This window comes from Dama dama, chromosome 9 (genome assembly GCF_033118175.1).
Source record: "Dama dama isolate Ldn47 chromosome 9, ASM3311817v1, whole genome shotgun sequence".
NCBI classification, from domain to species: Eukaryota; Metazoa; Chordata; class Mammalia; order Artiodactyla; family Cervidae; genus Dama; species Dama dama.
In genome coordinates this window covers 51,245,365-51,268,461 of record NC_083689.1, presented here as the reverse complement: position 1 = coordinate 51,268,461, position 23,097 = coordinate 51,245,365, and the positions used below count along the sequence as shown (strand labels likewise).

At 43.8% G+C, this 23,097-nt stretch overlaps 1 protein-coding gene across 2 annotated transcripts in view; it reads left to right on the top strand.

Moving 5' to 3' along the window:
- The window catches only part of SPOCK1 (SPARC (osteonectin), cwcv and kazal like domains proteoglycan 1), a 566,336-nt gene that overhangs the window by 229,333 nt on the left and 313,906 nt on the right, over positions 1–23,097 (top strand). For both annotated transcript variants that reach the window (XM_061151354.1, XM_061151353.1), the window contains exon 3: positions 12,613–12,658. In XM_061151354.1, the coding sequence (XP_061007337.1) occupies positions 12,613–12,658 (46 nt within the window). The remainder of the gene's footprint in view (positions 1–12,612; positions 12,659–23,097) is intronic.

The window sequence follows — 23,097 nt, the reverse complement described above, 5'->3', positions numbered from 1 at the left end:
CCAGCTGGAGTGGACTGATAATAGTGATGCCAGTAATCAGTTATGGCAGCTCCAGGCTTTCCGGTCCCAGAGCAAATGGCAGACTGGATGGTGTGGCCACGGGGGCCTTGGAGACCCTGAGCAAAGCAGACATCCTGTTGTCCACTCTCTGTGACTGCCCCTGGGCTCAGGCTTACTCTGCTGTTGCCCGGGTTGAGGGCTGTTGCAGCAGAGTCCTGCTCATGGCACTTGTTGACTCCTCATCCCACCCACTGCATGTTCCTTGCCTAGAAGACTCCTTGTCCCTCTGGACCCAGTGCAAGTCCCACTGCCTCAGTAGAGTCAGCCCTAGTTCCCTGGAATGAGTGGTGGCTTCCTCCTCTGTGTTCTGTAGCTATTTTCTTTTTATAATGACCACATTGCCAGGTAATATTACCCTCCATCTGCTGACATTTCTGGCTCCCTCTACACTGGCCAGACCATGGGCTTCTGAGAGTAAGGGCCGAGTATTACTCCTGCCTGTTTCTTAGCGCAAAGGCAGACATGCAGCAAATGTTCCATAAGAGATAATTGTGCACATGGAATGAACTTCTTCATTGGTGTCCTTGGTTTCATTGACTCTTTCTAACCTGTCCCACACTTAGTCAGCCCAGCACCTTCAGAAAGCTCTGCTGTGATGGGAGCCACCTCCAAGTTTGCCCTCAGTAGTTCCTCGGTGCCTGGAGATTAGGTGTGGACGTCTCATCAGGCACCAAGGTCCTCGAGCCTCTGGCCCCAGCTTCCTTGCAGCTTCAGCCTTGCTTTGTCTCTCTGGGTGCCCCAGGCAGATTATGGAAACCACCTCCCCCCCCGCCTCCCACCCCGCAATGCATCAGGATGGTTAGATGTTTGTGGAGTACGCAGATCCCCAAGAGTTGGGACTGAACAGCTATCACAAGACTCAAACACATTGACCTTGGTATAAGGATGGTTATCTTATCTCTGGATGCTGACTTTTCACATGATGTAAGTACATCATCTACCTGTCCAAGTGGTCAGATGAGCAAGTTCTCAAGCATGGAGCCTGGCTAAAGTGCTTTGGGCTTCTTTCTCTAAGTCACCTGAGTCTACCAGGCCTCTGTTTGGCAGTGCTGAGGGTGAGAGACTGGCTTCCATCCATCACAGAGTTGTAGAAATGTTTGTTAGGTGAGAGGAAAATGAGCCCATCTCCAGGATTATTAGTCCATGGTTCAGGATTGATTGAACCCAACAGCCTTTGGGAGTATGGGTCCCATGGAGGGTCTTCAGTCAGTGTGGGAAGATTGTTCTACCCTTGTGGTGAGCCCCAGTCATAGCAGTGGCTGTACCTGGGACAGGGAACACTGCTCGCATTCTCTGTGGAAGCTTTGCCAATGATCACAGAGGGAAATTGTGCCTTGGGAATGTGGGTCTATTTGGCAGGCTTGTTTGCTCTTACCATAGGGGGAACATCACTTCAGAAGTTTCAGATTTCAAAGGAACTCTCTCAGATTCTGATGGTGACATCATTGCTTTGAAGTGCACTAAAGACCCTGACCAGATTTGTTTCTGGGGCATTGGTGGGAGCATCTGCTGTGTATGTGGTCCAAGGGCCAGAGCCTCGGGATGTGGAGGAGGGCAGGCAGGGCTACTGCTAGGATGCTCTCAGGGACACAGTGAGGGAGCTTTTATTGCTAACTTTCCCAGATGCTCTTTCCAAGAGGAGAGCCTGAATGGCAGGGCTGGGAGAAACTGCGGCAGGTCTTGCTGTGCAGCTAATGAAAATTTCATGCGAAGTCTGTGGCCGTGGCTTCCCAGAGAGATGGCCGGTGCCAGAGCCACCAGGTCTTCTGTGTAGTGCCTTGATGTCAGGTTGGATGCTCCACTTTGAAGCGAGCCCCAGAGAGTGTGGTGGCAGACAGGTATGATGACAGTGCCTGGTCCAGAGCCCACAAAGTGCTCCTCAGTGGGGCTTGCTCCTGAGGCTGCTGTCACCAGGGCTGCTGGCCATGGTTCTGAAGTCTGGGGCACCACGTGGGGTAGGGAGGGGTCAGGACATCTGGGCGTCCTGGCTACTTTCCCAGAGCCAGGCACAGGACAAATGGACTTGCTGTCCAGTTGCACAAAGACCCCGTAGGGAAGGTGTTTACATTTCCCCTTTCATAGATGGGAAAGCTGAGGCTCAGATGCATGAAGGGTTAGTGCAGTGGTAGAGAGAGCCTCTTGGGAGGCCTTTGGCCTGTGTGTCAAATCCCTTGACATCTCCTGCAACCATCAGGTTCCATCTCCAATAGGGAGCGAGCCCTGTGTTTTCTCCCAGGTTCTCCAGTCTTCACCTTCCTCACTGGTCCTCTGTTCACTCAATGCATTTAATACAGTGTGCAGAGCTCTGCCATGCTGGCAGTCAGAGAAGTCCCCTGGCGTCCCTAGGAGCAACTCACTCAGTGACCCTGACCACTGCACAGTGCTCAGTGGAGAGAACCAGGATCTGTCTGTTTGTTTGGAATCTCATTAATCTAGGAACAGTTCAGCATCTCCCACCCACTCCACCTCCCCGGACCAGCAAGGAGACCCCAACCAACTATCTCTGCTCATTCTTGCCTCACCCATCTCTCTATCCTCTCATGGGGTGTCCCCCCTTGACTGGGGGCCAGGTCTAAGTCCCAAACCTAGATCACATTCTCAGTTCTTCTGTTCCGCAGCCACGCTGGAGTCTCCCAATGTGACGTACTAATGTAAATAGTGTTACTGGAGTGGATTGCCATTTCCTTCTCCAGGGGAACTTCCTAACCAGGGATCCAAACAGGGTCTCCTGCTTTGCAGGAAGATTATTTACTGTCTGAGTCACCCGGGAAGCCCCTAATGTAAGTATTGTTATTGTTATTTATTTGTCCAGTTTGAAAAAAATCTTCAGAGTTGGGCAAAATTGAGCTCAAATCCTCCGGCTTCTCACTAGCTGTGTAAATTTACAGTAGTGTGAGTGCTCTGAGCTCCAGTTTTCCCAGGTAGATCATCAGGGTGCTGACTGTGCCTCCCTCACATGCTACTGCATGAATTCAGTGAGCTGAAACGCAGTTGGCTTGGCACAGTGCCTGGCCCACGTTGAGCGCTCAGAAACTGGTAGCTGCGGCTATTCTTAGATGATTAATGTTAAACCTTACTATTACTTTGATTTTTTGATTGGATTTCAACTTCAGCTTGTCTCAGATTCTGAATCTTGCATCAGATATCTTCCAGCAGTGGTGAGCCAAGTCATGAAGTTCATTTGTGCCTCGGGGTGGCTCAAGGGCGTTAGCAGACATGGAGCGAGGCTGTCGGGCAGAGGTCCGCCAGCCATCCTTGGTTGCCCCCTCCCAGGCCCTCTGCCATCATCTCTGCTGGTGCCAGGTTCCTGTTACTGCCACAGTTGAAGTCACACTAAAGGAGTTGCCCATTTCACCATCCTCAGAAACTTCCAGGACACAGAGCCTGTGTTCTGAATCAAAGGGGAATTAACTGGGGATCTGCAGTTGACATAAAAGAAGCCACAGAGGCTGAGTGAGTCTTTCTCATAGGTGGTGCTCACTGAGCACCTTGAACAGAACAGGCGCCATGCTGGCCTAGGTGTGGGGGGGAAGACACCCCGCCCCGGCCCTGGGGACTGGCAGGCGTGTGGTCGAGTGGCAGGAGAGCGGTCAGCTGCGGCAGAGCGGTGACACCAGGGCTCTGCTAGGGGCTGCCCAGGGGCTGTAGACCACACAGCAGACACATCTCTGGCGTGGAGGGACTGGGAACAGGGAGGTGGCCCATGAGGACCATCGTCTAATCTAAACTGGGAGTTGATAGAGCAGTGAATGTTAGTCAGAGAAGGGAGAAGAAGGGGGTTTCAGGCACAGAGGATGCAGCGTGTATAGAATTTTGGAGCTTGGCTGCTGCAGCCCCGAGAAGTAGCTCATGTGGGGCTAGTGTGAAGCGTGTGGCAGGGGTGTGGCCGCAGGGGGACTGGAGGACTCAGCAGGGGCTGTGCCTCGCAGGGTCCTGGGAGCTGCTCGTGAGCTTGGTCTTGGCCGGGGGGCTGTGGGGAGCAATTGGAGTATTTGGTGAGGTGAGGGCTGATGTCCCTTCAGAGAATCCTCATAGGAGCAGCAGAGAGGGTAGTCTGAGCAGCGTGTAGGGAGAGGAGGCTGCCTGGGCATGTGGTGGTGACCTCAGGAGAAGCTGGGGAGCCCAGCTGAGGCGGAGGCTGTGTAGGTGACAGTTCATACCCAGTGTTTTATGCCCTGGAAGGCAGCATCTGGATGTTGATTGAGGCCTGCCGGCCTCGGAGAGGTGGCTGGAGTGGCATTCTCAGAAAGATGGTGGGACCTGATTAATTTGGAGTTCGTGCTGCTGAGACAGGGCTGGGCCTTGGGCCAGCACGATTTGTATTTTCTGTTAAGGAGAGGTTTATATGCTCCAAGATGGCAAGGGCCTTACTTGGTGTTTCAATGAAATGACCCTTCTCTGGGTTTCTCTGACTGTTTGCTACATGTAAATTAATGATCATGCAGAAATTTTACCTGTTCATAGCAGGGCCTAGTCCACTTAAGAGAATATAGTGAGTCATAACTGAAACTTAAATTCACTTAGAATTAGATGATGTGTAATTGATAACAGTGGTTCAGAACATCTCTCACTGGTTCACTGGTTGCACAGACAGCTCTGTGGTGTAAGTATTACCCTTTTTTTTTTTTTTTTTTTTTAACAGACAGGGTCACTAAATCTTAGAGAATGGGAGCCTGACCTTTAAACAGAGACGTGCCTGCAACTCATGTTTTCACATTTCATTGCATTTTTTTTCCTAAGCCACTGTTCATCCATAAGACTAATAAAATTGCATGCATTGAAAATATTTCATAATTATTGTTCCCAAGGGCAATTGGTCTCCCTTCATTTGGGCCTACTTGGTATGATTCAAATGCACAAGAGCCACATAACTGAAATTTTAAGCATATCATTATTTCTATAAGCCTGTTTCTCTCAATGTTTTTGAGACATCTCAATATTATAAACCTCTGGAGATGGACACAAAAGTGTACATTTTAATTTATTGAGTCATTCTGTGTGTCTGATAACATCCCAGTCACTGCCACATTATTGCGAATCGTTGTGACCCATCCTCCAAGGTAGGTGCAGCGGTCTTGTTTTGTGGATCAGGGGGCTACAACTCAGAAGCTGAGGGGCTTGTACCAGGTCAGCTGGTGGGTGAGTGTTCGAGGCTGGATCTTGTGTCTGCTTCACAGCCTGTCCTGTTCATAGTGTTTCTACTGCCTTTGAATCCGTAGTCCTCCTGCTGCTCTCCTGTTTGGACATTCAGAAGCCCACTCCTGGCTAGCTCAGGTGTTTTGATCATTTTGCTATTGAGGTCAAGGGAATGGGTGGCTTTGAGTCTGGGAAGACACCCCTTGTCTTGGTCAGAGTACAAATGCAGCATCATAGATCTGTTGTATTCCCAGAAGAGAAAGTCAGGTGTAGGGCACCCTTTCTGGAACAGATCTCAGACTCAGTTTTTCTCTTTGAGAAAAGCTGCAATCAGCAGTCACTCCTCCAGAACCCAGCTTGGATGGACAGACAAGGACAAGCAGGTAGCCATGAGGAAGGGGGGTTTCTTTGTCGTGGTTGTAATCCCTTAATCACCTGGAGGTGCCATGACAGTGCTATTCATTTTACATCCCAGGACCATAAACCCATGTCCTTCTCAGGTTTTAGACCCCTTGAAGCTATTTTGGAGCTGCAAGGTGAAATAATTTCTTTGCAGAAATGTAGAAGGTCTTTTATTCTTGTTCTCTGATGTCATCTCAGGACTTTTATTGAATTTCACCCTTTGGACCAGTGTCACAGCAAATTAGTCATTTAAAATTCTCAAAGATAATAATTATGCCTGTATACTTGGACTTAATCACGATTTTGCTAGCTGTTCTACAGTAATGACACAGATCACCAGAGAGCCCTCAGATTTTCCCACATTTCACTTATCCCACCAAGAACCTGACCTTCCTTTCATGAACTTAGTGAACGAGGGAGGGGACCTTTAAAAGGGAGTGATGGTTGGTAACTTAAAGGAAAATGTCTGCCTGTGACCTTTCTAATGTTATAATTTGAAAATTTGATGCAATTATCGAAAATGTTTATATTCCTTCCTATTGTTTGATGTGATTCTTTTATTTTTTTTCCTCATTCATAATGCTTTCGTACTCAGGAAGTTGAGGTAGGTTTTTGACTTTTCCACTGTGTATTAGACATAGCATCAAAATAGTTGCCAAATAAAATGTAAATATCACTCTCAATCCTAAATCTCAGTGGTAAATAGTTGTTTTAGTTCAGTGAACCAGCACCACACACATTTATTTTTCATGGGTATATCCAGGGGACATAATTTATCAAATGCATATAAACAGTCCATTTGCTGCTTTATCTTTTCTCATTAGTTACAGTACAAGTATGATTGTCAGTTATTATCCGTGTTTTACTGGTGGGTTATTTATTGAAAGAGCAGAGCAACTGACATTGTTATTTTCTAAGTCACTTTGTCTGAGGCCTGCAGGACTTTATACCAAATGTCAGACCAATTTATCAAAGAATTACTCTATTCAGGAAGCAAGTGATTTAGAGTGTCTGTGTAAACACACACCCACCTGTCCTTCTGTGCACATCAGGAACAGTTATGCGCATTTCACAGGAATACTGAGATGTTAAAGCTGAAACAGCTTACTGCAGTTGACTCCAGTAGAGCCAGGACTTACTATGTACTGTTGAGTGTTGCCCCGGGGGAATGTGCAGGTAAGATCCAAACCTGCTCAGAATTAGCCTGGCCCAGGTGTGTGGGTGTGATCTGTGCCCATGAAGATGTGTTAGTGGTCCAGCTCCCAGCCCCTAGGATACAGGGTTCTCGTGAGTGGGATCTGTGGAGTGGCGGGGCAGGGGGCCTCGAGTCACTGCCCCAGCTGGGCTGGGTGGTTGAATGCTTCTTGCAGAGGATTCCTATTGGGGTTCTTCACCTGGGTGGGAAGGACAGGCCTGATGGAGACAAGACTGACAGCACAGTGCTTACCCAGAGATGTTACCCGAAATAGCTTAGAGGTGAGGGGTTGTATGAGAAGCCAACTTCTTTCTCAATAGGTGGAATGTTTTGTATTTCCCAGTAGTGTCACGAGTAGGGATTTCTACTGCACACATATTAAATTACAGGCAAGTTTCACTTATACAATGTCATTTGGGGCTTCCCTGGTGGCTCAGATGGTAAAGAATCTGCCTGCAACGCGGGAGACCTGGACTTGATCCCTAGGTCAGGAAGATCCCCTAGAGAAGAGAATGGCTACCCACTCCAGTATTCTTGCCTGGAGAATTCCATTCCACAGACAAAGGAGCCTGGCAGGCTACAGTCCACAGGGTCATAGAGTTGGACATGAGTGAGTGACTAACACTTTCAATTCCATGTCATCTGGAAGTCTCACATTTCCAGTGATTTCTATGATCATTTCAGAGACACTTTCCCCACCTGCCAGCCAGCCCTCCTTCTTATTCTCCCCAGTCAAGTAGTGTAAAAAGATACTTTTTCGCACTGAATTCTTTGGAGAGCAGTTTGCCTATAGCCCCTTAACTGATGTCTTTGTAAAAGTTTGGGGTTCGATAAAGTGGGATTAACCTCCCTCTAGGATCTATAAACCTGACTGTAGTCCATTTTGCCCTGCATGGCAGTGCTTTTCTCTTTTGTTTTTATCTATAGGAGGTCTTCAGATGACCTCAGAGAGGCTGCCTGCTCTCACTTGGCCTTCCTTTCCTCTGTACATGTGTACATGTCTCCATGGCTCACTCCTGGCCGAGACAAATGAGGCACCCACTTATTTTCTAGGCTGGTAATTTGTATTATCTCAGGTAATTTTCAGATGAAACTACAGTGTTCAAACAACTTAGCTAAAATATGTATAAAAGAGAAATGATCTGTCCCATGAGAGCTGAGTGTATTTGATCTGTGGTAGCTAAAGCTGTAAAGTATATCGTACATGCCATCATCATCTTTGTAAGTGGGAGTAAAGAAGTCGGATTGCAGAAGTGGTTTCCATTTGATTGTGCCACTCTCTTCCTCAGAATTGCTTTAACATTCTTTGGAGCTGACATAAGCACCTCTGGAAAGGCAAACCCCTGGGGAATATCTGAACTAAATTGCATCAGACATTTGGGGGCGGTGAGACTGTAGAAGAAAAATTCAGTTTCCCAATCACAATTGGCTAAAATGAGAGACTTTCCAATCGGTTATGATGTCCATGATAAAGAGACTTAATCACTAAAATTATGGCAGAATATTTTTGCATCATTTCCTGGTAGGGAGGCTTAAACGTTTTCTTGGAAGATGCATTATACAGCAGAATGTTCTTTGGTATATGTATATATATATATGTTATTAACATATACTGATATGTATTATATCCTTGAATGTGCTAAGTCGCTTCATTTGTGTCTGACTCTCTGAGACCCTATAGACTGTATCATGCCAGACTCCTCTGTCCATGGGATTCTCCAGGCAGGAATACTAGAGTGGGTTGCCATTTCCTCCTCCAGGGGATCTGCTCAATCCAGGGATTGAACCAGCATCTTTTACATCTCCTGCATTGGCACCAGAGCTCTTTACTACTTGTGCCACCTGGGAATTAATATCTATTATATATGATAATATAAAATATATGTTTTATATATATATATATATTTTTAAGAGATTTCATTTTCCATGAATGCTTATCAAAACAGGGTATCTCTAAAGTAGTTGAAAACCTAGAGTTGAATTCCTTTGTACCAGCTACTGGGTGCCAATAATTTCTTAGGATACAGTTTATTATGTTTGTGGGATATCAAATGTTAATAAAATGAATATGATTTTATCTCTGTCGATCAGCTGTGGAGTAAAAAATAATTGGGGCCCATGACTTTTCCTCCACCATCAGCACCACCCCTATCTTCATTTTTTTAGATGCTATCATTTGTCACTTTTTTGCTGTGATCTGTACGCCAACTTTTGATGTTTTTTTTTTTTTTTCCTTTTACTATGACTGTATGCTCCCCTGCAATGTTTCATGATTTTGGACATGAGTCAGCAGGCTCAAATTTGAGACTCTTTAAATTTAAATCTTTACAGGATCTTCTGGGTTGTAACAGTCCCTAAAGATTTGGGTGATTTTCATTTTTGAAGTGGTATCATGTAATGGAATCAGGTCTTCCTCATATGGTGAGAATTTAGAAGGAGTCTTTTCTCTTCCCTGTCCAGCAGAGGTCTGACTTAATTATCCTGTGCAGGGTAGCCCATAAAATACACATGGTAATACTTCCATCCTTCACTCTTCAGCCTGTAGAATGCACTGTTAGGAGTTATTGAATTTAATAAATGACTGTATCCAGGTATGCATCTTTCTATTTAGATGGCCTGTTTTAAAAATTAACTGATGCTGAGATCCTTCCAAGTCATTTTTAAAGGCTTTATCACTAGATGATAAAATTACCAGTTAAGAGGCCAACTCAAATGGATATGGCTTTCCTGGCAAGTGCGATTGAATCCATCCACCATGCCTTCCACCACAGTCTGAGTTTTAACAGGTCACGTCTTTATTGGGTCAGAAGGAAGGTCAGTGGCAAGGATTCCTGAGGCCCTAGACTTTTCTTCTCTGCAAACCAAACTCTGGGGGCCACGCAGCAGGAATGCATTTGATTACAGGGCAGTACTGGGGTGATGTTGGGGCTGTCACACTGCTTCCCATGTTGGGATTTGTTACTGTGAGAAAACAGGTGCTAAGTGTTGTCAACAACACAGCAAGTCCTGGGTCTGTTTAAGGATAACCTAAAATATATGTTACATTTACAAAATTCAGATAGAAAATAAGATAAAGGAAAAGCTAGGCTGGTGCCCCTGGTCTTGGGCCCTGGAGAAATGACCATCCAGCTGTCCTTTGTCTCTTGGGCATACTGACTGTTGGGTGAGGCTCCGGAATGAGGTGATGCCCTAGAAGGGCATTCTTTTCAACTTTTCCATGTGGATTTAGATGTTCTTTCACCAGCGTTCCCCTAGCAGAAGAGTGGATGGATCAGCACAGCCCCAGGGCTTGGATGGGTCATGTCTGCAGACCTGGCTGGTACAGAGTGGAAGGCTGATCCATGAGCTCTGGCCTTTGTGTCTGGACCTCCCTACGGCCATGCCTGCTAGGGACTCCCCTCCCTTGTGCTCATTGACCATCCCCCAGGTGGGCTCTGGTGCCTGTCTCTCAGCTGGAGCCAAAGGGGTCACACCCAAGGTTGTCGGCACTTCTGGTCATTGGGGTCTGCTTTGGCCATCTGCTTTCCTAAGGCAGGGTGAAAGCAATCAGATGCAGGGAGTCGTTCTCCTTTCCCACTTGGCCTTGCTGGGCGAGAGGCTGTTAGAGAGACTCATTCTGCATAATGAGTTTTGACTCAAGGTGTACTTTCACATTTGGGCAGCAATTAGGCAGTATTATTACATCTGTGATGAGTTTTAAATATTCTCATGCAGATAGCCACTTGTAGAAGTTTCATCTTGAAATCTCTGACTTTCCCCAAGAAACATGTAAAAATGGCAATTATAGTTAGCTTGGAAAAGTGACAAGGTCCAGTAGAATGTTTCACATTCCATCCAAGTTATAACGTATGTTGAAATCGTTAGGGAATATTCAGTTTCTGAGACTGGCTCAGACCTTACTTGGACATCAAAGAGAATGTGACATGTGAAGTTAAAGCAGAGGAGCTTGTCTTTGGCTCCAGTCCTTCCCTGTCGGACTCACAGCCTAAGCTTCCAAGGACTTCCATGTATTAAAGCAGCATGTTCAAGTAGAAAATAGTTCATGTGATTTCAGACTGTGATTAGGTGATGCCATCCTTATCAGAGGGCACTTATGGACCACAGCTGGAAGGATGGAGATTTTGTTATTTTTTCTCCAGTAGTGAGGATGAGTCTGTCTTAGGTTATCTCTTCCCTTGCCCTTGTCAACAGCAGAATGTCTGAGTCACTTGCTTATGTCCACTTGCTAAGAGTAGATTGGCCATCCAACCTGAGAAATCAGGCAGTAAATTTCCCACTGATCATCCAGCCCTCAACTTAGAACCATTAACTCTGGCTGCCGAGTTTCAAACCACATAATTCAAAAGATGAGGATTGTATTTAAAATAATAAATGGAGAGAGATGTGACAGGGGGATTCTTTTAAACTTTCTCAGTGCTATTTCATGGTGTAGACCTCAGAGATTTCCTAACCAGCTGGGTTGAGAAGGCCAGATATGACATAAAATTAAAGCCAGAGCAAATTGGACCAATTCCTTGGAGTTAAACTTGATTTAATGCCAAATCCCCAGGATCCAGAGGAACCTGTTCATGTTTATTCATGCCCTGGAAAATGGAATCACCACCCAAGAAGCAATGTTCTGATTTTACTCTAAATCCAGTTTCCTAAAATCTATTTAAGGGCTTAGGTGAACTCAACAAGGATCTAATAAAGCCAGGTAATTGAATGACACAGAGACCAATAAAATTCAAAGGAGATGGTGTGGGAGATAAATGGTCGCAGGAGAGAGCATGGACCATAGTTGAAACTAATTGTGTACTTTGGTGTAAATGAACTTTTCTAGAAGAGAAATCCAGGCCTCATTTTGGACAGCTTTCTGGAACTGCAGCATGCAGAGTGCCAGCCAAAAACACGTCCCACAAATTGTTTGAGTATACTCAGGAGGAAATTAACTGCATGGGGGCACATGCCCTAAAAATGGTGTGGGGATGTTGTCCACGGGCAGGGCCCCTGCATGCTGCAGACAGTGGAGTTGAGCTGACAGAGGGAGTGTGCTCATTTGCAGTGGAGTGGGTGAGGGCTGACAGAGAAGAGAAACTGTGGATAGTGAAGGTTTGGAGGGGAAGGGTTATTAGAAGTGAGAAAGAGGTTAACAGGATGATGGAGCTGTGAGTGACCTAGACTCTTGCAATTTCAACGTGATCAACTGTCTAGCCTTGGAGCATAAATTGAGGCAAGCTACATGCAAGAAAGACACGGTTATGAATCAACCAGATTGGCCAGCCTTTGCTTTTTTATCTTTACACAACCAGAACAAATGGTATTAAGGTGAATATATGCCAGTGGTTAATTCTCACATTTGAATGACCCTCTGTTTTTAGTTTCGAGAAGTGCTAGAAAACTGGAACTGTGCACCAAAGTTACATGTCTCCATGTAGGAGAAATGTTGACAGTTGAATTATCAGTGGTTACAAACACAGAGGCTTAATCCCAAGTGAGAACAGCTAGGCATCACCTGCGGCATAATTGATAGCAAATACATCTTGCACTTAGAAGGTGTCTCGGTTTATCTGTCAAACCAGGAAGAGCAGTGCTGTTTCCATACTAGGCTGAAATGTATTAACTCTTCATAGTGTATAATCCATACAATTTGAAAGACAAGAATTTGAAAAGTCAGTTGATACCTTTGATTACCTGTGAATGCCTTAGAAAAATTTCTGAACCCTTAGCATTTTCCTTTGTGTTTTGGGAGGTGGAGGGGGGAAAGGCAGGTTTTTATGCAGTTATGTGAGAAACTTCCTGAAGCCTGACTTTGTTTTCTATTTTTTTTCCTTATATAGGATGATTATTTCAGAAACTGGAATCCCAACAAGCCTTTTGACCAAGGTAAAGGATGCACTATTTCTTGCTGTGTATTTCATGGAAAAATGCCATCTCATTTTTCCTTCTTTGCCTGCTGACTTCCTCTTCCCACAAAGGCCAGCTAGCTGTCTTATTTTACCAACTTTGGGGGACTAAATAGATTGGGGTGATAGAAATTATTTTATCAAGTTGGTTATTTGTCTGAGATTGTCTAAGATTTAAATGGTGTTTTTATTGAATTGACCACTATAATCATTGACTGGTTTTGTTAGAAAACAAACACACAAAGAAACAAAAGAGTAAAATGCTTATCAGACTAACCTGGTGGATTGTTGGGCTGAATCCAGTGATTTCATTCATGGAACTGACTGTGCCTAGAGACGTTGTCCAATTTACATGAGCCACAAAAATGAAACTTTCTTGTCTAGAAATAGGCCAATCCCAGGAGGCTTTCAAGGGCATTGATATTTCATTTGTTTAAATAACTTCTTCATGGTTTCTAAATAGAAGCTTGTTTCACAGGCAGTTCACTGACCGCTTGGGTTTTAGCCTTCAGAGGGCTCTTTCCACTCACCCTACAAGCACAAAGCCAGGCTCCTGAGGGCCATTATAAATCACCACCTCTGTGCTCCTGGGAGTTATTTAAGATGCAACGAAGGCCTGCTGTGAGTCACATCCCTGTTCCTATTGTTCCATTTGTGGCTGCCCTCAGCACAGACCTTGCTGCTGAAATGGTGTTAAGTACATATATGCAATTAATGCTGCAACTCAGAGGGAACATGTTACCTACCAGGTCTCAAAGATTCACACTTCTGAGAATCAGCTTCATTTCTGTAGCTTGAGTGTTTGATGTGATCACAGTGGTCAACTTGACACAAAGACGTCAAGGAAGGCATTGATGTGTAACACGATAGAAGGTGCCCTTTTCTGCCCTCTCCTTTGTCACTTTAATAGGTCACTCCATCTGGACTCTAGTTGTCTTGTAAGCAAAATTGGCATTAAAATGTCCACAGAGACATTTAGTGTATTATGCCCTCAAGTAGTGCAACACTTTGTTCGTTCATACATACATGCATGCATTCATTCATTCTCAAATGTTCATTGACCTAGCAGTGTGTGCGCAAGCACAAAGCCAGGTCTTGGGGATAATACAGAAAATTTATGGTCACCCCCTCCACTCCAGGAGGAGCTCAGAGTAAGGAGTGGGGAGATAGCTCAGTCAACAATTGCAGTGGGATATGTTAAAGGCTGTGATGCAGGTGTGTGCAGGTGAGTCTATAGGTGGGAGATTTAGTGGACATGCACATGTGTGTTGTGGACAGGCGCCAGGGAAGGCTTTCTTTGGAGGCCCTGTCTGGGCTGCACCATCTCAGTGGACTTCAAGGGCCTCGCACTTCAACAGTTTAAAAAATTAAGCAAAAATTTTTAATTGACGTATATTTGACTTACAGTATTGTGTTAGTTTCAGCTATACAGCAAAGTGGTTAAATTATACTTAAATATGAATATTTTTTCTGTTTTTTTTTTTTTTTCCGTTATAGGTTGTTTTAAGGTTTGAATATAGTCCCCTGTGCTGTACAGTAAATCCTTGTTGTTTATCTGTTTTACATACAGAGACTTGTATCTGTTAATGCCATATTCCTAATTTATCTGTCCTCCATCCTTTCCCCTTTGGTAATCATGTCTGTTTTCCATAACTGTGAGTCTGTTTCTGTTTTGTAAATACATTCATTTGTATTATTTTTTAGATCCAAATATAAGTGGTATCGTATAATCTTGTCTTTTCAGTATGATAATCTCTAGGTCCATCCATGTTGCTGCAGATGGTGTTATTTCCTTCTTTTTTATGGCTGAGTAGTATTCCACTGTGTATGCTTACCTATCTTCTTCATTCGTCTATCTATGGACACTGAGGTTGTTTCCATGTCTTCACTATTGTAAATAGTGCTGCTATGAACATTGGGGTGCATGTATATTTTTAAATGAGTTTCATTTTTTTTCCAGATTTATGCCCAGAAGTGAGATTGCTGAATCGTAGGACAGCTCTGTTTTTAGTTTTTTGAGGGAATTCCATACTGCTCTCCATAGTGGCTGTACCAGTTTACATTTTTACATTCCTGACAACAGTGTAGGAGAGTTCCCTTTTCTCCACACCCTCTCCAGCATCTGCTGGTCATAGACTTTTGATGATGGCCATTCTGACTGGTGTGAGGCGGTACCTCATTGTGCTTTTGATTTGCATTTCTCTGATAATCATCAGTGATGAGCATCACATTCCTCTTGTGTATGTGTGTTCATCACTCAGTCATGTCTAAACGTTTGTGAATCTATGTACTGTAGCCCGTACATTCCTCTTGGCCTTCTTGAAGTCTTTGGAGAATTGACAACTTTTATAGTGACTGAATCATCACAATAAAGTGTCAGAAGGTATTTGTAATTTAGATGTTTTCCATCAAAAATGGTCAAAATTTCTTAAAAGGCTACACTTTCATGTTGGAAGAACACTCAGATATTGAGCAACCTGTTCCCTGTGTAGACCTGGTAAATGAGCCTTTCAGCAAATACTCATACTAGGATTTTGCTTATGGAGCTACACAAGTGATGGAGACCGGGAACTGATGCTTTCCAGCCAGAAAAAGACTTAGGTTCTAGTTCTCTAAGGATCAAATGTTAATAAATATCAGATTTACTCTCCCTCAAGGCCTGGAAACAGATAGTAAAACTTTACCAAGGAAGGAAAAGGCATTTTAATTTTACTAGTACACATTGGGATAGGTTATACACATATTTACATATACTTGTCACCTGATTTATGTAAATGATATGTCTACATATATGATACAAGTGATAGCTTCCTTTGAACATACTATTTAAATCTGCTTAATCAAAAAGCCCAGACAGGGATTTTTCTCTCTAAAGAACGTTGGCTGCTCTGTGCAGCATCTTCCTGCCCTTGCTCCCACTTTTTCCAGCTCTGCAGGTTTGAAAACTGGGTCTGCTGAGATAAATCCTCACAGAAAACCTCATGACTTTCTGGGTATAATTGAGGACCTTTGCTGAGAAGCCCCACTTTGTAGCTCAGGTGTAGCTGCTATTGGCTATTTTGATCCTGAGCTGGGGTGGGGTGGGGTGGGATGGGCGGTGGGCGGTGGCAGGACTGAGAATAGCATTCACTTAAAGTATCAGCCCCAGCAGATGTCATCAATTACACTGGGCACCGCTCAATAAAAATGGGAGGTCACTATATCAGTGCTAACACGGGCTGGCAAAATATAAACCGTAGGCATGGAAGGGGTCGAACACTTCATCTTCTAGAAAATAGGAGGACTGCCGAACTCCAGTGGAGATCATCAGCTGCAGAGAAAAGTCTTTTCCCTCCTGCACTGAAAGAGACTCCAACGTGGTTCAGGCAGTTTTGTGGTTGGGAGGACTTCCGGTTCATGGGAATGGAATTGCTGGAAGGCATTTTAGAGGGCCTGATGACAAGGATGCTATGGGATGGAGGTAGAAGAGCCTTCACGGTGGAGATGGGTGTGGGTTGGGCTTGAAATGCAGGCAGAGAAAAGAGGAAGGAAGACCGTGCATAGGAGATTCTAGTAGGGTATAGCCAGATGGGTAGACTCAAGGCAGGTTGTAAAGGACATTTCATACTGATGCTCTCCCTGCCCTCCCTGATGATTTCAGACTTTGTTTTCTTGGCAGTGGGGAGCCATAGAAAGCTTTGGAGCAGAGGAGTAATAGCATGAGCGCTGTACTTTAGAGCAGGGGTCCCCAGTCTCCGGGCCATGGTCCAGTACCTCCTGTCAGGTAAGTGGCAGCAATAGATTAGAAATGAAGTGTGCAATAAACGTAATGTGCTTGTGGCTGTTGCTGTTCAGTCGTTCAGTTGTGTCCAACTCTGCAACCCCATGAACTGTAGCATGCCAGGCTCCCCTGTTCTTCACCAGCTCCTTAAGTTTGCTCTTGATGCCTTTGAATCACCCCCAAACCATCCCCCTCCCTGGTCCGTGGAAAAATTGTCTTCCAGGAAACCTCTCCTTGGTGCCAAAAGTGTTGAGGACCACTGTTTTAGAGACTGTGTGTAGCTGAGTGGCTCAACAGCAGTGATTTGGAACCTAAGACCCACCTCTAAATGATGCCCCTCACACAGGACTCTAGGTAACTTCTCCATTGTCTCAGATCCCTAGACTTTGGTCATAGGTGGCCAGACTTAACCATTCGACTCTGTAGGTTGACCTCGGAGAGACCCTGTAGCTCCCATCTCAAGTATTGATGTGAATAGTGAGGACACAGATAATGCTCAAGAAATAGTTAATCTCCCTGTAATTGCTCTCCCTGCTGATGGATATTTACTGAACTTTGAACAACAGGGCTTCATAGAGCAGGCACTTACCATATAATAACTCCAAGGTAGCTAGAAGAAAAGCGCCTTGCCTGGAGGACTTCTGCAAGACTGACTACGTCTTCCGCATGCTATCTTTAAGGGAATCAGTAATGCTTCTGTCAGGGGAGTATAATAGCCATCACCTTCAGGCTTTTCTGAGAATTCTTTCTGAGATTTGGGTAAAGTAGTCTATCCTTTTTTGATTGTTAACGACTTAATGCCAAATCTCCTCACAGAAGGGCCAGACAGGAGTTCAGAATTGAAGGCAACCATTATTAATTCAGGTGAGAAATTTCCCTTGTGAAGTCCACAAAGATAGAGGTCCTGCTGGGAGGTGGGTGGGGGCAGCTGGCAGAGGCAAATGGCCTCCTGTCTTCTGTGGGCAGGAGGAGTGGAGGCCCTTGGGTGGACCTCTGCAGGAGGCTGGCCGAGCCTGGAGGGCTCTGGGGCGATTCCAGAGTTCGGGGTGGCCTCTGCCACTGTTGCCTTTTGGCACGTTCCCTCCACTGGCCCCCAGCAAACCTGCATGCACACAGTGGGTGTGGAGCAGACGTGCGGTTTATGCTTCTGAAAGTGACATCTGGTTCAGCAAGATGGCTTCCCCACGAAAACAGTCCCTGCGCCAATCCGTTGGGGACACACATATGCTCTGTTCGTCTCTTGGAGAGTTGCAGTGCTTGTTAGCAATTTAAAAGCTCTGAGAAGTCTTTTAGCAAAGAAGCCCATTTATCTTAACATTTGCTAAATTTGCCTTTGACCACATGTTTTTGCTTTTATTTTTTTCACCCCACATCTATCATGTATCCAGCAAAAGTAGTCTATTCCATGGCATACACTTCGGTAAGTGCAGTCTGGGGTCCTGGGGTTTTCAGTCAGATCCTCCAAGTTCAGAACTTGACTCTGCCAGTTGTTAGCTGTGTGATTCTAGGCAAGTTGCTTAACCTCTCTGATCCTAAGACTTTCCCATCTGGAAATGGCAACAATAAGAGCATTGAGAGGACTGAATGAGTTAATGTGTCTGGCAGATAGTAAGTGTTCCATGAGTGTTGTTTTAGTCAGTAATGGATCTTTTTCATTGTCTTACACCAGGCAAGTCATTGCAGCATCGCACCCCATGTCCTCATCATCGGGGCTGAAAAGGTTCAGGCTCTCCATGTTCATTCATTCGTTCAACAGTTACAAGCGCTGATGTTTAGGGACCACACTAAAGAAGGTCTCTCTTGGGACACTCAGAATTACAAGTCATTAGTCATCCGTCCAAGCTCTTATGCTGGCACAGAGTGTGTCTGTAGTGGGTTGATGGGGCAAGGTGGGAAGCAGGAATAAGTGGGCTGGTGGGGGTATGAAAGTGAAAAGAGGTGGTCTGGAAAACTGAGAAACCCATACAATGTCAATCTCAAGTGTTTACGTAAGTCACGTAAGTCTATTTTAGTTGGGGTGACAGTTTTTACTACTGCTTGGCCTCATTCAGTGTCTGTGGACCATGGATCAGGGCACCCCCAGTCTTAGCTGATCGGCATCCCCTTGAGTGTGACGCTGAAGGTGCTGTCACAAAGATGCTTTTTTCCTGTGGAGTCATGTGGCTAATGGGGAAGGTTATCCAAAGGGCCTGGAGGGGAAAGAAAGAAAAAGTAAGTTGGACCACAATATTGTGGTACAAAAATAAAAGGGAGGGAGGGGATGAAATGAATAAGAAGTGATTTCTAACAAGAAGTTGCAGAACTTCTAGACCAGCCCTTTATAAAAAAGAAAATTGGAGCTTATTTATAATGCTTTTGCCAAATAAAAGGTTGTTGTGCTGGTGGTGGTGGTATTGGGGGATTGAGAAGGTAATTTATGTGTATAACCAATGCATCACTTTAATATAAAATTCTGGTTACCTGAAGATGTTCTCAAGTGTTGGAATGCAGATGAGTCAAGCTTCCATCCTATAACCGTGGTCTACTCAGGAAAGAACCCACTGACTTATTTGGGTAGGAATTTCTACTTGATGAGACAAACCATTTTAGGGAAAATGGCTGAAGGGGATTTATCATGGGAGGTTTTTTGAGACAAGTTGGTTCTTTTAATGTGGAGTAGGGAAATGTTTTAGGTAAAGTGTACAGGTGTTGGTTTAAAGGATAATGTTTTTCCTTCTGGAGTGAATACTGATCATTGTTCCTCCAGAGCATCCTGGCTGTGACTAAATCTCAGATGATGCTGGTGATTTTCAGAGCAGAATATGAACTTGTAGAAATTGATCTCCAGATAAAAATAAAGCTTCGAAAGGCAGGGGCCCCTTTTACTCACGCTGTTCACTTCAATAGAATAAAAGAAGAAAAACCTTGCCTTTTGACTTCCAATCTATTATACCAAGATCTGACAAGCTCAAATCCTCACCAAAGCCCTGCACTGTTTTCAGGCAAAAATTCTAAAACTCGAAAGGATAGAGGCCTTCCCATGTTCCGGTTGTGTTTCTGGAACCAGAGGCCTGTGAACTATCACAGCAGCGTGTTTTGTCAGAGTTTGAAAGGGTGCCTGGGGGAGGCAAGGTTGCTTATTTCTAAACTTTTTCTTTAGAAGGAGAATTTTTTTTCCCTCTAGATTAATCTCAAGTTTTACCTGATGGGTTCATTAGAAATCTTAAATCTCTGTAGCTTTCCTCTTGATGGGGAATTTAACCCTGACTCCAAAAGGAGTTTCTGACTTGCATTCACAGGGCGTTGGGAATTCTACAGGGTTTAAGGATCTTTTCATCCTATCTGATCCCTTGATTCTCAGAGGCAGCTGGTCTAGTTTGTGGGAAACATCTTCATAGTTTTTTCCAGGTTCCCTCATGTTTGGTCTGCTTGATTCCTTCCTCTCACCTTTGCCTTCTCATGTAATTTAAGAACCATTATTTCCCCTTTATAGAAATAGATACTCTTGCTCAAAATAACCACTTTCTGCCCTAGACATTCGCATCACACTCTAGCCACATCAGCCTTTCACTTCTGGCAATCTCTTCTTCACTTTCTTGATTACAACAATACAATAGTTAGTATTTTTAAAAATTTAGAGTATTGATTTTTAAGTTTTCTGAGTCAGTTCTGCCAGAGAAGAAGCCAAACTATGTTAATTCAAATATTGGTTCATTCCTGCTGTAACTCAGCCTATCCGCTTTGAAGTTAGATCAAGTTGAAAGTTTTATCTTTCATCTCTGGCTGCCTTTGCCTGTTTGCTTATTTTAAGGAAATAAAACATCAGATGCAAGATTGAAATTGCTCAGGGGCCCCTTCTTGGTCCCTCTTTCCCATTTTCTTTTCTCTGAAGGTGACCATTTCATTTATATGCATTTCTCTCCACATTCTTATGCTTTCATCTCATATGTGCATATCTATAAACACTGTTATTTGTTGTACAACAGAGATGTATGTTTTCTTCTCTAACATGTTTATTTCACTGAAAATTGTTTTTAAGGGTTTCTGTTTGTTGATGTAGTTAATGTCTTTATATTGTGATGTTCCAATGTACTAACAATGTACTAGCAAAAACAATGCCCAGTTGTTGAGGTAACTGGTGATAGAAGTAAAGTCTGGTGCTGTAAAGACCAATATTGCATAGGAACCTGGAATGTTAGGTCTGTGAATCAAAGTAAATTGGAAGTGGTCAAACAGGAGATGATAAGAGTGAACATTGACATTCTAGGAATCAGTGAACTAAAATGGACTGGAATGGGTGAATTTAACTCAGATGACTATTATATCTACTACTGTGGGCAAGAATCCCTTAGAAGAAATGGAGTAACCCTCATAGTCAACAAAAGAGTCCGAAATGCAGTTCTTGGGTGCAATCTCAAAAACGACAGAATGATCTCTGTTCGTTTCCAAAGCAAACCATTCTGTATCACAGTAATCCAAGTCTATGCCCCAACCAGTTAATGCTGAAGGAACTGAAGTTGAATGGTTCTATGAAGACCTAGAAGACCTAGAAGACCTTCTAGAGCTAACACCCAAAAAAGATGTTCTTTTCATTATACAGGACTGGAATACAAAAGTAGGAAGACCAGAGATACCTGGAGTAACAAGCAAATTTGGCCTTGGAGTACAGAATGAAGAAGGGCAAAGGCTGACAGAGTTTTGCCAAGAGAATGCACTGGTCATAGCAAATACCCTCTTCCAACAACACAAGAGATGACTCTATACATGGACATCACCAGATGGTCAATATTGAAATCAGATTGATTATATTCTTTGCAGCTGAAGATGGAGAAGCTCTATACAGTCAGGAAAAACAAAAAACTGACTATGGCTCAGATCATGAACTCCTTATTGCCAAATTCAGACTTAAATTGAAGAAAGTAAGGAAAACCACTAGACCATTTAGGTATGGCCTAAATCAAATCCCTTATGATTATACAGTGGAAATGACAAGTAGATTCAAGTAATTAGATCTGATAGGGCACCTGAAGAACTATGGATGGAGGTTCGTGACATTGTACAGGAGGCAGGAATCAAGACCATCCGCAAAAAAAAAGGAATGCAAAAAGGCAAAATGGTTGTCTGAGGAGGACTTACAAATAGCTGAGAAAAGAAAAGAAGTGAAAGGCAAAGGAGAAAGGAAAGATATACCCACTTGAATGCAGAGTTCCAAAGAATAGCAAGGAGAGATAAGAAAGCCTTTTTAAGTGAACGTTGCAAGGAAATAGAGGAACACAATAGAATGGGAAAGACTAGAGATCTCTTCAAGAAAATTAGAGATACCAAGGGAACATTTCATGCACAGACGGGCACAATAAAGCACAGAAACGGTATGGACCTAACAGAAGCAGGGGATATTAAGAAGATGTGGCAAGAATACACAGAAGAACTATACAAAAAAGATCTTCATGACCCAGATAACCACAATGGTGTGATCACCCATCTAGAACAAGACCTCCTGGAATCCAAAGTCAAGTGGGCCTTAGGAAGCATCACTATGAACAAAGCTAGTGGAGCTGATGGAATTCCAGTTGAAGTATTTCAAATCCTAAAAGATGATGCTGTGAAAATGCTTCACTCAAGATGCCAGCAAATTTGGAAAACTCAGCAGTGGCCACAGGACTGGAAAAGGTCAGTTTTCATTCCAATTCCAAAGAAAGGCAATGCCAAAGAATGTTCAAACTACTACACAATTGCACTCATCTCACATACTAGCAAAGTAATGCTCAAAATTCTCCAAACCTGTTTTCAACAGTATGTGAACTGTGAACTTCCACATGTTCAAGCTGGATTTAGAAAAGTCAGAGGAACCAGAGATCAAATTGCCAACATCCATTGGATCATCAAAAAGGCAAGGGAAAGTTCTAGAAAAACATCTACATCTGCTTTATTGACTACACTAAAGCCTTTGACTGTGTGGAAAACAACAAAGTATGGAAAATTCTTAAAGAGATGGGAATACCAGACCACCTTACCTGCCTCCTGAGAAATCTGTATGCAGGTCAAGAAGCAGCAGTTAGGACTGGACATGAAATAACAGCCTGGTTCCAAATCAGGAAAGGAGTATGTAAAGGCTGTATGTTGTTACCCTGCTTACTTAAATTTATGCAGAGTTCATCATGTGAAATGCTGGGCTGGATGAAGCACAAGCTGGAATCAGGATTGCCGGGAGAAATATCAGTAACCTCAGATACATAGATGACATCACCGTTATGGCAGAAAGTGAAGAACTAAAGAGCTTCTTGATGAAAGTGAAAGAGGAGAGTGAAAAAGTTGGCTTAAAACTCAACATTCAGGAAACTAAGGTCGTGACATCTGATCCCATCACATCATGGCAAATAGATGGGGAAACAATGGAAAGAGTGAGAGATTTTATTTTCTTGGACTCCAAAATCACTGCAGATTTTGGTGACTGCAGCCATGAAATTAAAAGATGCATGTTCCTTGGAAGAAAAGCTATGACCAACCTAGACAACATATTAAAAAGCAGAGATATTACTTTGCTGACAAGGGTCCGTCTAGTTAAAGCTATGGTTTTTCCAGTAGTCATGTATGGATGTGAGAGTTGGACTATAAAGAAAGCTGAGTGCCAAAGAATTGTTGCTTTTGAACTGTGATGCTGGAGAAGACTCTGAGGAGTC